The 18,919-nt window shown below is 37.7% G+C and overlaps 1 protein-coding gene across 2 annotated transcripts in view; it reads right to left on the bottom strand.

Annotated features, from left to right (window-relative positions):
- Positions 1-18,919, bottom strand: part of LOC136857811 (chromatin target of PRMT1 protein) — a 253,971-nt gene that overhangs the window by 181,141 nt on the left and 53,911 nt on the right. For both annotated transcript variants that reach the window (XM_067136755.2, XM_067136756.2), the window contains exon 3: positions 9,952-10,102. In XM_067136755.2, the coding sequence (XP_066992856.1) occupies positions 9,952-10,102 (151 nt within the window). The remainder of the gene's footprint in view (positions 1-9,951; positions 10,103-18,919) is intronic.

Raw genomic sequence — 18,919 nt, 5'->3', positions numbered from 1 at the left:
CTGTATTATCGCTACAACTAAGCACTTTTATCAGAACCATAAATACACATTGCCCTTCTTATCTCAGTCGTTTCATCACAAAGAAATGAAAGTCTCTCATCTTTCACAGCTTCTTTTAATCTTTCCTTCTCATCTTTGATGATTCGAGGTACAGAACCTTCCCTCAGTCTTCCAGCTGTGGGCAAGTCTCCAGCACCTTAAAAAAATCAATAGGCCTAATATTAGAGGGCTATTTAACATCATTTCAATGAATTAAATTATTTATAATTTTAAGTAAATGCGTTATCTAGGCCTAAATGTCATTAAACAAGAAAACTAGCATAACCACACAAAGGTATTAGAAAAACATAACCTCACAAACCACACAAACCTGGTATATATTTTCTCCATCCACTCTCTCAGTTTTGGATGATCAACTTTTTACAGTGGAATATTTGCCTCCATAAAAGCTTGACTTTTTGATAAAACGAATATTGTATTTCACTAGCTTCGCCGCTGACCTAGTGTCTGTGAGACTAGCTTGTCTTCTGGTGCCTGCCGTTGTCAGCGCCTTTTCCTTGTTGTTCTTATGTGAAACCCTCTTATTAACTTGTTTCAGGCACGTATCCTTTCTCTGCCACTCAATTTGCACGTCGCAGTATTTGCACATCAGTATTTTTCTAGTTTTGTCAAACACAAAAAATCCTTCTGATGCAAATTCTTTTTCTAGATCAAAAACTGTCAGAACTATTTTAATAAACTGAGCACAACATATAAAAAATTAAACACACCGATCAGCAGAAATTTTCAACAGGCAAGAGGAAATACACCGTCATGTTACACTTAATTATGAATATTTAATACAATAAATTTCTCACTTCACAGGAAGCTAATTTAGCGATAATCGATATACTATTTCTTAGCTTTCGGTATACTGTATATCGAAAGGGTATAAAGTCGATTGTGGCATTGACTATCGGATATTATTGCCACAACTCGCCTCAAATCTCCGTTGTATACTTCAAACGATGCAATTCCAAATAACTTCATAAATTATTTCCTGATTTTGCTTAAACATAAATAGTTTCGAGTTTTTGAGCAAAATTTGTAAAATTTTGTAAAAAGTTCACGACTTTGTGCTGTGTGTGAAAAACGGGTGCCTCTATCAATTGCATTTGCCATTTTACTACGCTTGACAAAGCGATTCATCAAACTTCTTGATAGTTCATTCCGATGGGAGAACAAAAATGGAGGGAGGGAAAATTATAACTATATTGGAAAATAGGATGTGTGAATATTGAGGGATTAATAAGCGAATTAGGAAATATGAAAGTTCGGGAAGTAATAGAAAGTTTCGATGTTGTGGCACTCATGGAGACGTGGCTGGAAACAGGGAGGGAGATAGCATGGAAGGGGTTTGTGATTAAATATAAATATAGAAGAAAGGAGAGGAGTAAGGGACGCGCACCAGGAAGTATGATAGTATTAATTAGGGAAGAAATTAGTGAAATGGTTGAGGATATAGAGACAGATATGAAAGAAACTATATGGTTGAGATTGAATACAGGAGGGGTTGAGGGAAGGGGGAAGAAAATAAATCTAGCGTTCGTTTATTGCCATCCTGGTAGTTCAGCATATGCAAATAAGTATTTTTTGAAGAGCTATTGGTGTATATTAGTAGGTTAAGAGGGAAGTTTGAAGGAGAAGGGGATATGTTGTTATTCGGAGATTGGAACGCGAGAATAGGGGAACAGAGCTCAGTATATAGTAGGGAGGATGGAATGTGTATGTTGAAAAGTAGGAGTGAGGATAAAATTATAAACATTTATGGGGTGAAGCTCCTAGAGATGTACGCTGCGGGGAATTTGTATATTCTGAATGGATGGATGGAGGGTGACAGTACGGGGAAATTGACATATGTTACTGAGAAGGGAGGTGATCCTTTTCTCAGGTGATTTCAAAGTAACGGCTCAATTGCACGGACATTCATCGTGAGTTCCATATGCCCAGCATCAAATTGCTTACACTATTTTACAATACACGGACGAATATCACAAAGACAGGCCCACAACGTCCAGTGCCGTTGCAAATGATGACCCTGTGGATGGGATCATTGGAGAGAATCGGGGCGTAACATTACAGGAAATTGCCAGCAGTGTGTTCTCCACTGTTCACCAGTACCTTGGATTTCATAAACTGTGACAAAGATGGGCCCTACGTTTGCTTACTAATGTTCACAAGGGACGTTTCCAATCATCACTGGAATTTTTGCAACGGTATTGTGTGGAGGGCAACGAGTTTCTACGGCGAATCATCACAGGGGATGAAACGTGGGTCCACCACTTCACCCCTGAAACAAAGAAAACATTGATGGAAAGGGTGCACACCACACCATCAGCACAAAAAAAGGCCAGGTCCAACCTTCAGCAGGAAAGGTAATGGCGACGGTGTTCTTTGACATGGAGGGTGTGGTGCATTTGGAATGTATGCTGAAAGGCGCAACAATCAACTCTGTTTTGTATTGTCAAACATTGAACTGGTCGCGTAAGGCAATTAAAGAAAAGCAGAGGGAAAAATTGAGCGCCGGTGTGATTTTATTGCACCATAACGCAACATCTCGCATGATCCGCCAAACGTCCGAACTGTTACAGCGAATGCAAGAGACTATCCTCATTTTTTTCCCGTAATAAAAGTCAATTAAAAGGAGAATAATAAAACTTAGATTTCCAACTATTCAATGCTTAAAAAGCAAATACAAAATTAAGATCTCATCCTTATTTTATTGCTTGATTGTTAAAACAATACAATGCCTATTAGTTGGTCTCTGTATAACTACATTTACAATTTATTAAACTGCTGAATGTCTTAAAATGTTGTTTGAATATAAAAACATTTTGTTAAAATCTGGCGTCAACTTTTTCACGTGTTATATATACAGAAATGAAATCTTAAAACACTCCCAAAACAGCTGAGTTTAGGCGCAAGCATTATTCTGTTCGTCCACAAAACGTCTAAACTGATGCACCATATTGATTATAGGTTATGAAAATTGTAACACTTTAAAATATTTAACATCAGAACTTGTTGAATTCACAATTTTCCTGTAGTCTTAACCAGCGTATGACAATCCTATGAACGTAAGCAGGGTCCAAGTCAGATGGGGACACTCAAGCTTTGGTGTTGGATGAGTAGCGATTTCTTCCAAGCTATGTAAGTCTGTTGACATATCCCTTCTACTCCTCCTTACGTTTACACTAGTGCTCCCAACTGTTTGACGACTGCTTGCCGTTCTAATTGCACATCATTCTTAATTAGATGACGTAATATATGAATGATTTTTATTTAATAGGCTTTCTTAAAGTTAAACAATGTTACCAATCAACCTTGTAAAAATATTTATGGCTGAAGATGTTCAGAAAATGAACAAAACATGTTCTATGTTTTAACAATCAAGCAATAAAATAAGGATGAGATCCTAAAATTGTATTTGCTTTTTAAGTATTGAATAGGTGGAAATCTAAGTTTTATTATTCTCCTGTTACAGCGAATCAAGTGGGAGGTATGGCAACATCCTCCACACAGTCCAAACTTAGTATCATGCAATTATCATGTATTCAGTAAGCTGAGAAAGGATCCCGGTGGATGAATATTCCAAAACGATGAGGTGAAAGCAGCTGTCTCCAGGTGGTTACATAGCGCCAGAGGTGATTTCTACACTTCCGGAATTAAAAAGAACTTAAATTGGATGTTGTCATAGCTGTGTTGCCTATGTGTAGGTGGTTTCATAAATAGCCATAACTTTGAAGTGTAACTTACTTTTTGATTCACCCTCGTACATGGATATATATATGATTAGTGAAAAGTTCCAAATAACAGACATTAGACGGGTTCAGGCTCTAGAAAGAGAATGAGTGGCATAAATGGACGCTATACTTAATTCTTTCATTGTCTTACACTGCCTTGGTTTCTCCACAGTTTTCTTAAAACTCGCACATAAAAAAGAAATAGACATAGATAGAACAAATTTTCTGAAGAACTATACAAGTCATTTGAAAAAATTAATTCAAAGAAATATGGCTCTGTAAAATTGTCACAAATATCTATTTCCAAACTGGATTGCCTGGCAAATTGTAGTTTATGGGGGATAGGAATAGAATCTACAAATTTAGGGCAACTTACTGTAGTGTGACGTCTCATCACCACCACCTGTTGCCGGTACAACAATATAGAGAATACCACTGTCATCTTCATCAAGATACAAAGTATTTTCATCATCACTAGATTCACTTGAACTCTCACTTTCACTAAATCATCACGATATAATTCTCTCTCAATATTAGCATTTAGCAAAGAACACCAAAAAAAAAAAAAAAAAACACGCAATGAAGCCGTCGTGTAAGGAAATAGCGACTAGCAACATTCTTTTGATTAGTTTGGCCACGCAAGGAGGATAAATATTTAGAGCAGCACTACTAAGATTCTAATGAAGTGTAACAGTTTCATTTTTGGCTACAATCAAAGCAATTAAAGCAAAGCTGCACAAGTCCGAATATGTATTCAATTTTACAGTGTTTTACGTCACAAAGGCACAGATAGATCTTATGGCGACGTGGGATAGGGAAGGAAAGGAAGTGGCCGTGGCCATAATTAAGGTGCAGTACCAGCATTTGCCTGGTGTCAAAAATGAGAAACAACAGAAAACATCTTCAGGGTTCAACCCCACTATCTCGCAGATGCAAGCTCGCAGCTGTGCACTCCCAACTGCATGGCCAACTCACTCGGGAAGTATTCGGTCTGACACCATGTAGCATCTCACAATGTGGAGAAATGTCATGAATATGAGTAGAAGCGCAGACAGCAACCAGACATTTCACTTTCATAGAAATGCAATGGTCACACAGCGGCAGAGACATAATGCGAGGACAGGGAGATTGAATCAAGGTGCAGCAAAGCTAGTGCATCGAGTTCACAGTTGTAATCAACAGTACCGGTATTCTGTAAGAAAGAAGTCAGCTCCTGGACGAAACTGTTTACACCGGTCTGTTTTCAAACCAACTTTGTTTTACGGGAATGAAAGCTGGATGGACTCAGGACATCTTATTCAAAAGTTAGAGGTAAAAGACAAGATAGTAGTGAGAATGTTTTTTTTTTTTTTGCTAGTTGTTTTACGTCGCACCGACACAGATAGGTCTTATGACGATGATGGGACAGGGAAGGGCTAGGAGTGGGAAGGAATCGGCCGTGGCCTTAAGGTACAGCCCCAGCATTTACCTGGTGTGAAAATGGGAAACCACAGAAAACCATAGTAGTGAGAATGATCGTTGATAACTGGGTTATTTTGTGTGCATTAATAGGAAACAGTCGGGAATAGAGCTTATCACGCAATTGTGTTAAAAAGTTGAATTTGAACATGACTACTCCATCTTCCGTTTCTGATCATCGCCAAAACTTACTGCACAAACTCTAAGAATACTGCACACTGTCATCCCCTTTACACATGCCATATCACCTCTCGCACAAACGGCACAACATCCCCAAAGGGCCTATAAAACGACCACTGCTCAGCCTGAAGGCCAGTAGATTACAAGGTGGTGTGTGGTCGACCGTTATTCTTTCTAGACCAGGGCCGTTATTTCACCGTCAGATAGCTCCTCAATTGTAATCACGTAGGCTAAATGAAACTTGAACCAGCCCTCACATCCAGGTAAAAATACCTGACCTGACAGGGAATCAAGCCGTACACTAAGGAAATAATCTCTATGCTTCACACCAACTGCATAGTGCGTTCAGCACAACTGAGAGTGCAGCCATTGATCTCCATTTACTAGTTTTATAACAAACAACAATCCATCTCATTTTAAGACTTTAACATGGATTAGCAAATCAATATGCACCAAAAGATAGTTTTGAGAGAAATGCAATAAACGTTCTACTAAGGGGCGTATGCGCCAAACGCTAGTTTTGGAGAACAATGCGATTAAAGATTTACTGCGCTTTATTAAAAGAATCAATAAAGACATTAAGAAGTGTTCAAATATGAACATAACGTATTAATAGTGTAAGGTATGATTGTAAAATACAGTTTAACAAATATTCAAGGTCCTGAACACTAATTTCATCGACAATGTTATTTACAGACATGCCAACTTTCAAAAGTGAAAAATCAGAAGAAATTTTGCAGCGAATCGTGACACATCACTGATGGCAGAACTTCTGCAAATTCATTATAACTCAATACATTAACAATTCTATTTGCCCATATATTTTCTTTTCCTCATTTACATGTGAATACTAAATACTGGACATACCTGAACTGTAGAAACATGTGACTTCTCATCCTTCAACATTGTGATCACACAACGACTAATTGTTCAACACACCAGTAGCTGACTTAGCCCTCTTCAGAAACTATGAACTAAATTTTTGCTCAAAGCACTTGCCTTGCTGAACTGATTTCAAGGTTAAAAGTTTCTCCAAAGTTTGCTCAGACAGCAAGGATCTGAACTGTGTTTTTGTCTTTGTGACTCTGCTAAAAATCCATTCACATTCTGCATTGTTGTGTTGAATTGATAAAATAGCAAGCATCACCTTAGAGAGTCTGTCATATTTAAGTACACCATCAGCTGATTGCATCTGACCTACCAATGCCCCTTGAGCATCAATTCTTCCTTTTGCCAGGTCTGTTTCTTCGAGCTGAAAGTTACAGAACTGGGAGTGCAGAATATCAGTTTCTTTATCCAAATGTTCCGTTTCACTAGTCAAAATGTTCCGACACTTGTTAATGAAAAATCTAAGGCTAGAAAATGATGCCTTACTTATAGTAGAAATATTAGCAACACCTGCATTAATTAAAACTTCATCTTTCAATGGAAATTTGTATACCATGTAGTCACACGATGAAGAGAAACACTTTCTAACAGACTTAAAGAATATGCACTTTTCCTCAGACTTCAAGGTGTTCACTAAAACAAACGCAGAGTTCCCTATCATCAAATCACAATCATTCTTTTGATTTGCTGGAGTATGATAATCTACATCAAGGAGAGAGGAGGATCTTTTAATAACGTCTGGTTTCACAAACCTTGCCATCACATTCTTCAAAAGTTCCTCCAAAACTGACCTCAATAAGTGGATGTGCGGCATACTTGACTGAAGAGATACGTTTGAATTCTCAAAGATATCCATAAAACTTGAGAGAAAAAGCCAAAAAGATGTATGTAAATTTGATGAAAGGAACATGAAATGTCGTTCTTCACGTGACAATGCAGGGCTCTTAGTGTGATCAGTAGTTTAATTTTTTTTTAGTGAAACTGATGACTGGGTTTTACTTTCAACTGAGGAGCGAGGTGAAATTTTATGACATTCCTTAACGTTTTCAGACAAACAAGACACATCTGCACTTAAACTATGCTTAGGAATTTTGTAAGTCTTTAAAGTTCCCATCTGAGAATCCTTACTCACAATTTTGCTCCTGAATAATGTAACCAAAGGGTCCCACTGAAGCAAAATCCTATCTAAACACCTTCTTAGTGATAACCATCAAGTAGGCACATGCTTCAGAATTTTCCTGATCTCAGTGTTGTGTAAAGTCTAAAATTCTCTTAACTTTTCTTTTCTCTTTGCACTCCTTTCCAGATAATAAAATATATCAATTATACTTTCATCTACATTTACGGGCAAGCACGCCGCACCCTTCTTGGCAGCAAGATTAATTAGGTGACAAGAGTAACCTACGATGATTATGTTACTATTTTCCCGCTTCAAACATCCTGCCACACCATTCTTTAATCCTACCATTACTGGAGCATTATCAGCACCAAGAGCTAGGCAGTTTTTTAATGGAATGCAGAATTCCTGAAAAGTTGAGAGCAAAAGATTGGCAATGTTAGCTCCAGTAGCATCCCCTTCTAAATTAGGCACAGAGAGTAGACAACTCTGAATTTCATTGAGTTCAGGCCTAAAAAATGTTACAACAGTGGGATATATTTTCAAGTCGCTTTTATTGCTACCATCAGTAGCAACAGAAAATGCATTCACCTGCAAATGTGATACAATTTTCGCCCTTCCTTCCAAGCACATTTCTGTAATGATAGCTGCTGTTTTCGTTCTAGCACGCCCATATCGCTTAGCGATTTCCGAATCAGGAAACATTTTGCGAAACAAAGGTCCGGCGTGATCGGCACAATTTACAGGCGGGTTATGTTCTACTATAAATGACGTAAATAACGCCTCGGCATTCGTCACAGGATTTACATTGGTTTTTACATGAAAAGTTCAGTTTCTGGTTTCATTCTACACACTGGACACTCCTTATGTTTTTTCGTTTGCATATACTTGAGTATATCGCATTTCCGCCATGTGCAACTGAAAATTCACACCTACATATAGTACAGAATGTGAACGTTGGTTCCTTTCTGGATTCACTCAAACATGGAAACTCTTCCCTATAAGCACTTTTAAACACTGCATCATATTTCTTTTTTGATATTGTGGCCAAAACAAATATTAAGGCACAACATGAGCATTTCTACGGGTAAAACAACTATGGTGTGCTACTTCTGAGTTCAGGTTACTCCAAAGAGAATGTTACTCGCTTGACTCGCTTGCAAAGAGAATGACTGTATTATAGACCAAAGAGCAGCACATGACTGGCCATCATGCCCCGTACCGCCATCTGGTATCATTATTAGTACTATCGACCAGCCATACTCAGCCATATATCGATAGAACGAGGAAATCCGCTGGAGTTTAAAATAATACGAAAATTGCGGATATTGCTCTGAAAATTGGGAGATCGAACCCGGCGATCGGGAGATCGGAAGGAACGATGAAAAATCGGGAGACTTGGCACATCTGTATTTATATAAGGTATGCATTCATGCGTGTGTTAGCCAAAATTGTTTTCTTGTACTGTTAACATTTTGCAAGAATTATTCCAATGTTTATCATTAATATAAATAACATTTTGCAAGAACTGTTCTAATATTAATCAAGAATACAAATAACATTTTGCAAGAATAGTTCTAATATTAACCATTAATACAAATAATAAAGAATACACAATAAAACATAATAAATAATTAACGTGAAGAAATACGTAACCGTAAAGTATAAAGTGTAGTGCACCGAAGATGCCTAAGTGCTGGTGCAGGTTGGGTTGTGCTGTGAGGAATGATGCGTTTGTCAGTGATGTTAAGTGCCATCATCCATGATTGCCTAATCTTCTCCCTCTGGTGTGTGATACATGTTTTCTTGATCAATAAATATAATTGTAAAGTATGCATGGATGGGTTAACCAAGAAAAAATTGTTGTATACAACAGGAAAATGTTGAATACAGGAAAGTACAAGTGAGGTAATAGTGTTATTAGAGGCACTGTATTACAGATTCTGCTATATTTAAGATAACCACCAGCTGATTGCATCTGCACATCAATTCTCTCCAGCTACTGAAAGAACGAGGGGAAAATGCAGGATTTTTAAGTTAATAGAAGAATACTAAATCTGCCCTCAGAATCGGTAGATAGGTCACTTCGATCAGGTAAAGGGACGAATGATCACAAAACTGGAGCCTTCTACTTAAATCGAGGCAGTAGGCATGTCTGCAGCATGGCAGACCTAATATGAATGTTGTCTTTCGTTTCACAATATTCAATTCCAAAATTTACTTTAAACAAAAAAGGTAATTTTTAGTGAGGTTAATTTGTTCTTTAGTTCGTCTTTTATCACTACTGGATCTTATCAGCTTGTCATGTTAACAAAGAATGTAGAAATCATTTAAGAGAATACTTTTTGATTAAAACTATAGGTTCAGATGTAATAATGCACACAGCAGTCTTGGGAGATATACAGAAAATGTTGTAACTGTTATTTCTCATTTTAGGCAAATTTTCATATTGTTACAGTCTACCATGCATACCTTTAACCATAGAATCTGAATAGAGAAGTCAGATAATGCAGGTAAAGCACTTACCTTCTTCAGCTTCAAGGCTGCCACCACAGCTGGACGTCGTTCCATCTGCTGGGCCAGCCGGCGGTTTTTCACAGATGCCTGCTGTTGAAGAGCATTATTCTCACGGATAGTGCGAGCACTGTGTTCTTGGTTTCCCCGAAGATATGTAAAGCTGCATCAGCAACAAAGGATGACTTCTATGGTTAACCCAACAAAAAAGCTCTCTGCCTGCTTTTACCCATCCATCATAAAAGGAAATGGGATTGTAGTAACTGACAATTTTAGTAAAAATCTTGTGACAGTAAAATATTTTACATCAACCATATCAAAATTCTTGTTTAACCATACAGATAATTATTATCTATCACACTGATGCTCATGCAAAATCTGATTGTCTCTCCACTTTGCAGTTGATTGCATGTGGAAAATAATTACCTTTCTTTTAAGTACACAGATAAATCTAGCTCTCTTGTGCACGTAAGTGTTGGTGGATTATATAAAGCCTCTGTTGGCAATAATCTCTGCAAACACTTTTGTATTCAAAGGCATTTCATTGGAGGCAATTCAGTTAACGTGCATGTATTTTCACACATTCATTTTCCATTACCCCATAACCATATGTCAATCAAAAAACATTTCATTTCTTTGTCACTGGTCTAAATCACATTTCCAAGCCATTGCATTTTCCATACTCCTGGGGTCATAAGAGCTCTGTACCATTTATAAAGAATCTGTGAGCATCAAATGTCAGCAGAGAGCATTAACCACACACAATGACTATTGCACATGTAGTTTACAATTAACATATGCCACTGCACCTTATCTTTGTCACAGTTTTGTAATGATCACAAGAGAGCTTGCTGAATATTTCTATTTGAATCACATGTGTGCACATATTTGTCAATCCATTACAGAGAATCTCCTGAACAGTTACATGTCTAGCTCTTTAAATACTGCTGATGAGAATGTGCACTCATTCTGCTAATTCATTCACAAAGACTACAGTTTCAAAGTCAAAATGCCTCATGAAGCACTACATGATAAAGTCACTACCTTGAAAAGAAATACCTTCCTATCATACTAAATTATATGAAAAATCTAAAACTCAAATCATTCTTCAATAACCACAATTTACATTTATACCTAAACAATGAACTTACATGCATTAAAAGCAAGACAAACGAATATTCTTCCTTGAAGAGAGGTTAAACTACACTGAATATGCCATGTTGATATATTGGAGAATGAAATACTGAAGACAAAATTCTGAGCACCTGCGTGAACAAGGAAAGCAACGAGAACACAAAATAAACAGCACCACCAAAAGTAGCTATGTAAATGAAGAAACACCTACTTTATGAAGTGAGGCACAGATGGCTACAGAAGTCAACAGTCAATAACCCTCTATCCCGTAACCAACATCATAGGATATCAGCTATTCACTTAAAATTCCTTCAGGTAAAGAAACGATGCACAACACTTCATCTGTATCCTTTACCAAGAACTACTGATGAAATATTCTGTTAAGAATAATCTTAATCTAAAAAGGCAGACTACCTCAATAAGTAGAAATAGAAGTATGTAGACAATCCAAACTATCCTTGCTTCTCATATAATGCTAATGTAATTTTTCACTATTCTTAAAGTATTGTAGTTCTTATGATGATGATGATGATGATGATTGTCGTTTTAAGGGGCCTAACATCGAAGATCATCAACCCTGTATTGTAGTTCCTCACAGAACTGCACTTCTCTGCATGAAGACTCGTCAACAAGATATAACTTAAATTCACTTGCTGAAAAACCAAGGCAATTACAAGTTATTTGTCCCAGCATATGGGCAGCTTTTTGATGCCCTGATCGTTAAAAAAATAGGGTCGATGTCTCGCAACATTTCTTGCAGCCGCAAGTCTAAACACTTGCGTTTGTGTCTTTTACGGAATTTTGAACATTATTTGTTTTAATATGTGGGTAATCCATGTACACAACACCAAAGTGAAAGGAAGAAGAATGTCCTAAAGAGGAAACACTTCCTAATTCGACTGAGTGACGAATAACTCTCACCACGGATGCAAAGCACGTTACACATTCCAAGACTGTCAAATGACCTGCGCCTCACTATAGTCGGTCCTTGGAAATGAACCCTATCGTGAGGAAGTTGCTGGATCATCATCTGTCCCGAGGAGAACTATCCGCCACATATGTCCGTTGAAAAAGAGAAGAATGACGTTTTGTACTGTTTGTACTAAGGCATTTTGCGAAGAACACAGAGCACAATTATGCACTAAGTGTTCGAAATAGATGTTCTCATTCTTGTCAAAAACTATTGTTTCTGTGACTATAGACAGTGCCCTGCATTATTTATTAGTGATAATTAACATACCATAAAATGTGTTACCAAATTTTGCTCATTTCTTGTAAAAAATACAAAAGTTTGTGAAATAGATAATTTAAGCATGTTTGTGTTGTAGGGTTAACAAGGCTTAAGTTATGAATTTCATTATGGTCCGTATTGACAATTGAATAGGTGGACCCTTCTCTACCCGTTGATAGGGTAAACGAAGGGCAGAGAACTGTAATTACATAAAATAACCAAATGTAATACTCTTCCAGCGTACTTCCCTATATACACCCTCCCTGCCCAACATGCAACCGACATATTCATCATGTGCCCCATCCACGCCTAACCTTACAACAATGCTCTATCTTACACGTCTCCCAGCACTTGGTAACTCAATACCAGATATTCACATATCCACACCCTACGCATTCTTCAAACAAAATATTAAAAGTTTCCTCTTAAGACCTCTTCAGGTTTCCATTTTCTTCAGTCCTCCCAAATCGTGACCTTTCCTCTTGCTAACTCTTAACCGACCCTTGACAATTATCATTGCCATTCTCATTACTTTGTTATTGTTAACATTTGTTGTTTATCCCTACTGTTATCTTATTTATATTTGTTAGACGGTATTATTACTGTAAAATGGCAATCCATCAGCTGTATCCAATAATTAAATAAATGAATAAACTATATATATATATATATATATATAAAATAAGAATTTAGTCTGTACATTGCTCAGAATTAAAAAAGGATGGTATTTCTGTATTGGCTGTGTCCTTAGTAGCAAGGAAATGCACTTTCTAATTTTCCGTAATTTCTGTCTGTCTATCTGTCTGTATGAACACGCATCACGAGGAAACGGCTGAATGGAATTTAATGAAAATCAGTATGTAGTGTCCGGGAATAAGTCGCTACAATCAAAGTCATAAATAATCTTAGTCACGCTGTGAGAAATGGTAGTTTAGGGGAAGGCCTAAAATTTAATTCTCAAATATTTATGTTATTAGTGGTCCCATCATAATGAAAATCGGCATGCAAAGTTGGGAAATAAGTCGCTACAATTCAAGCCATAAATAATCTTATTCACGCTGAAAGAAATGGTAGTTTAGGGGAAGGCATAAATTTAAATTTTTTATGTTAGTGGTCCTATCTTAATGAAAACCGGTATACAAAGTCGGGAAATAAGTCGTAACAATCTAGGCCATGAATAATTTTATTCACGCTGAATGGAATGGTAGTTTAGGGCAAGGTCTAAAATTTAATTCTCCAATATTTGTGTCATTAGTGGTCCTATCGACAAATACTACATTACTTAAGTTATATAGTATTAAATTTTCGATCATTTATGTCTTATAAATTTTTACCGTACCAGCTATGTTAACAGAGATATTCATGAATTTGGATTTTTGTTCCTAAGTCCATATGAGCGCCAAGTCACGAGAAAATGGGTAAACAGAATTTAATGAAAATCGTTATGTAAAGTCGGGGAATACGGAACTACAATCTATGCTATAACTAATTTCGTAAGACACCCTAATATCACAGAGTCGAAAGAAAACTAAATGTAAAGGTCTACGATACAGAAAGTTCATAACATTGAACAACAGTAACATTACATTGACCATTGTTTGTTGTGTCTTCTGTTGCCAGTCATGTCCGATAGATGGGATTACCGCTGCATACCGAGTATTTTTTTTAAAATTTGCCTTACGTCGCACCGACACAGATAGGTATTATGGCGACGATGGGATAGGAAAGGAAAGGAGTGGAAAGGAAGCGGCCCTAGCATTAATTACGGTAAAGCCCCAGCATTTGCCTGGTGTGAAAATGGGAGACCACAGAAAGCCATCTTCAGGACTGTCGACAGTGGTTTTCGAACCCACTACCTCCCGGATGCAAACTCGCAGCTGCGCGCTCCTAACCGCACGGCCAAGTCACCCGGTCGTACCTAGTATAACAGCCTGCCTGAATATTGGCGGGAAGTAGCCGGGGATTTAGATAACTTTCTTCTTAAGCATGCCATTCCCCTGGTTCATAAATTTTCTGATACTACTGGTACGTAACAAACTGGTTAATCATAGCATTCGAGCTATTCAATCCCTAAACTGAGGAACTGATAGAAATGAGCAGTGTGTATATTTAACGGAACAGTGGCAGAGGAGTGTTCACGGATGTCTGCGGCCTGGTCTTTCCAGCACTGGAACTTCGGACTGTTAGATCAGCATCGTAGTACTGTTCGTTAAAAGTGAGAAAATGTGCTGTTTTTCATTTGAGCGAGTATTTTATATGATAACATTGCTTTTAATACCTGCATTCCTACTGACGTTTTTGTAATGGCCTAAGTTAACTGTAGTTACGAAAACCACAAAGACAGTCTTTCCGAGAGTCCCGTAGCGAAGCACGGGTACATCAGCTAGTAGAAAAAATAAAACTTACTGTCCTGTGAAACATGAAATCTATTGATCATTACAAAAGTGACCACTATTTTAATGGAAATAAAAGTATAAAAAGACATTTCAATTTAAAATCTTGAAATGACTAGGATTTGGGCTATGGTCACCTTGATGAGAAGCTAGTCACTCACATCGCTGAAGTATTATACTTGTTCAATATCAAGATAGTACTTAGGCACGTTATAGATTGCTGTAAAAGGAAAGTTTCCCAATGTTAGGAGCGGCCTGAAAAGATCCTGGTAGTAGGTATAAAACGCCATTGGGTGTGGCAAGCCCATCGTACCAATAGCCCATAAAATGATCGAGAGCTAGTCGAGGCATCGGAAACTGTTAGCGTATCCTCCAAAAGCGATGCACAGTTGCTAGTGTTGTCGTCCTGGGAGAATTGTGAAAAATGGAAAACTGTGGAGGTCCACGATTCACAACTTGACCCAGAAGACTGGAAACAGGAAATGAAGATGACAACTTAAGCATATTAAAAATTATATAACCTTTTATATACATGATCAGTATTCCATAGTAATCTTCAACAACTATCCAGTCAATCCTTACTCAGCTTCACAACTATCGCCACCACCACATTTACCCAACCGCTGTTATACGTAGGTTTCCTTTATATTTTCTCTCTTTCTTCCAGTTTTGAGCCAACCGCCACCTTTATCTTCCTGCTGTTTTTCTTACTGTCATCAAGCCATCTCTTCAGGGGAGGGTTCACTTCAAACTTTCTTCCTACGTATTCAGTTGCCGGTTGACAATTCAAGGTGTCCATGTGTTGTGATCTCTCTCAATTCAACTTTGCAGCTCCCTCCAGGATGTTTGTGAACTGTGTTGGATTTCTGCTGTATGACCCCTGCCTCCGAGACCAATACCTAGAATCTGTCTCTACACAGCTCCTGGTTAAGTAGTAATTTACACGAGCATCTGCCTTTGTCAGTCATACTTTCCAGACTAAGCCATTACTGCTCAGATGTACCTTCTGTACGCCTAGGTTTTCAGCTTAACTAGCAAGTCCTTATTAATTCCAATGAATCTCATTTTCGTGAAAGTTGCCCAACTCGGTTCTAACATGTGGGCAATATCTGCACTTTGGTGTTTGGTTTCTCCTTCCTAATTGGACCTTGTGGTTTTATACATCAACAGCTTCAATAGTTTGGTACCCAATTTAGAGGCATGTTTACAGGGGTAAGTATTTTTTATTTCACAATGCTCATTTCCAAAGCAATTGCAACTGAGATGACATTTAATTTGAAGCATTTAGCCCTTCCAGGTCTTCACTAACAAAGATGATATTGTTGCCATATCCCTCTCCTCATCCACCCCAGTCAAAGATTTAGAGTAGGCCTACGTCATCCACAGCTAGAGAGAACTTAGGAGACTTCATATCTCAAGCCAAACTCTTTTGCTCATTAGGATCTTGCTAGCTGCTATACTGTAATAATGCCAATACTTCACAGCTACAAACCAACTAAACTGTGTGTAATACCAATATAAATGGTCCGTTATTGGACATTATAAATTTTCCAGCTAACTCTTTCTTGGTTGCCAGACTTTCGCCCTCGTGTGCTAGGGTGGGCTCATCAGTTGGTACCTAGCACACCTACCAATACGCTGGCTAGTGCATACCGTGGAGGCCACTGCGTAGGCTAACTGGAGCCACCGGCAGTGCCAGGGAATCAACACCTATATCATCTGATGGCCAAGCAGGCATCAATTTTTGATAATGAGACAAAGTCTCTTAGTGCATTGGCACTGCCGGTGGCTCCAGTTAGCCTACGCAGTGGCCTCCACGGTATGCACTAGCCAGCGTATTGGTAGGTGTGCTAGGTACCAACTGATGAGCCCACCCTAGCACACGAGGGCGAAACGCTGGCAACCAAGAATGAGTTAGCTGGAAAATTTATAATGTCCAATAACGGACCATTTATATTGGTATTGTAAATTTGCTCATTCAGGACAAATATTTCGGATTCCCTATGGGAATCAACATCTATATCATAAACTGTGTGTGTCAAACCTTCCCCTCCATAAGCGCAGTGGCCATGATAGAAATACCTCTACACACGGGCGCAAGTCTCTTCCCCTCCATCTGGTTGTACATTCCCATGTTGCTGACAGGGCTGTGCATGCCTACCGATGACAGGCTCCAGTTACCTGTTTCGGTCTACAAGTAAAGATTGAAACATTCAGCATGAAGACTGACACAGTAATTGGTTAGTGCGTGTTTGTATTTATATAATTTTGTATCAACACGGTTACTTGAAGAGATGCTAATTTTTTGTAGTCTATTTTCTTTCATTTAAGTTCATAAAAATATGACTTGCTACAAAGCAATGTAGCAGCAGCATAATATTCGGCATTATACTACTTCATGATTGTTCATAGGAACGTTGAGCATTGTTAAGCACCTAAAATATGAATGCCTTTTACCCTTTACTTCATTGTTTACGACAACCTTAAAAGTAGATATTTTTCTGGTACAGGGTGATTACAAAGCATGTTATTTCACACATTTCATGCAAACGCAGATTTGAACACATTTAACTATGTATGCCTATATATGGAAGAACATACACATGTAGGCTATCATACGGAGTACCATGGTTATGAAAGTGTAATATACACCTCCTCCAGGACTATGCTATCCGATAATGTCCTGGGCTAACGCTTGTAAAAGTCATTTCTTATGCATGCCCAACTGTCAGTCTGCTTGCGGCCTTGATAAGTCTAACTAAACCAATTTCAAATACAGAAAAACTGTAGTCGTGAATTAACATTTAACCCTGCACTCAATGAACTTAGCTTGGGTTGTTTTACCTTATTATTAATTAATGGATGAAGTTAAAGAGTAATTTAATGACTGCCCTGATCTACAATCAGCTGTTAGGTATTATAATCCTGGTGCTGTGTCTGTATACTAAATAGCAGAAAGTTGGTTAATAACAGCTCCTAAACCAGGTAGTATACTGTAGTACCCAAGATGTATTATGTAACACTGTGAAAATAACATTTAGCATTTACCTGCTGCTGCAACTACTTAATACACGCCCATTCTTAATGCAGATGCTATTATATTCCAACAAATTCGGGATGAAATGCATATTCAAAATCTGAGGCACAAGTCTTAATTACTTAAACAAGAATTCAACAAAGAAACTTGAAGAGCAGAATGCACCAAGAATAAAAATATTCACAAAATCTCCACACTGAAATACAAGAAATTCCATGATGATATCTTGAAATTAAACAATAGTAAAACAAGTGTTGTACAGAATTAAACAGATGCTTTGGGTTTCTATATGTTTCCTCACCCACTAGCCAGAAAGTAAAATCCCAAAACAATTAAAATCTGAATATCAGCAAATTGTACCTTAGCTGCAACATTAGCAAAAGTTTATAAGTACGGCTTGGATGTTTAGGAAAAGTCATATTTTTCTTTGTCTCTAATTTCTTGTCTGATTGGATTTTGTTGCAAATCAGGTTATTATCGTCACAATTAAGTGATTTTTATTTGTCACGAAAATGCACATTTCGGCTAGTTTTTGTCATAAGGTCATATTTTGAGCTATTTTCGTAGAAACATCATATTTCGATTATATTTTCGCGGTTTGGCGACAGCTGTAGCTGGGCAAAATTATCGTCAACTTTGCAAATGAGAATTAGTGTTCACAAAACTGCTTTTCCATATCAAATCTGTAGTTAATACAAGTGGAATACTCTGCCTCTTCTATCAAGATTGCGCAGGAATTGTTTTCCAACAGTTTGTCAGAAAGCCTAGCAAATATTAAGTCGAACTTTGGAATTATATTGAGTATAATTACTCATTTAGAAGCTGCTAGCTTAGAAATTCATGCAAGTTCTTAATCGAAGTGACAGTTTTTGCTGTGTGCAAGATAAATGATGTTCTTAGAGGAGAAGGTAGTACATTTCAAGACGAGTGCATACTCGACAGCTATGATTTAATACTATCTAAATATGCACCAATAACGTCTTGTGACGTGGAGAGGAGCTTCTCTTCTTAGAAGAATGTGTTAATTGATAATCGGAGGTCTTTCACGCCTGATGCTTTGAAGACAAATCTCGTCAAACACTTCAACACCAGCTGTGGAGAAGAATGAAAATGTTATGTGAGTTTGCACTATTAGCCCTGCCGCCCTACTATAATGTACCGAAAGACATTTACTTAATTTGTTTC

Source organism: Anabrus simplex, chromosome 1, assembly GCF_040414725.1.
Source record: "Anabrus simplex isolate iqAnaSimp1 chromosome 1, ASM4041472v1, whole genome shotgun sequence".
In the NCBI taxonomy this organism is placed as follows: domain Eukaryota; kingdom Metazoa; phylum Arthropoda; class Insecta; order Orthoptera; family Tettigoniidae; genus Anabrus; species Anabrus simplex.
This window is presented reverse-complemented; position numbering and strand designations above follow the sequence as displayed.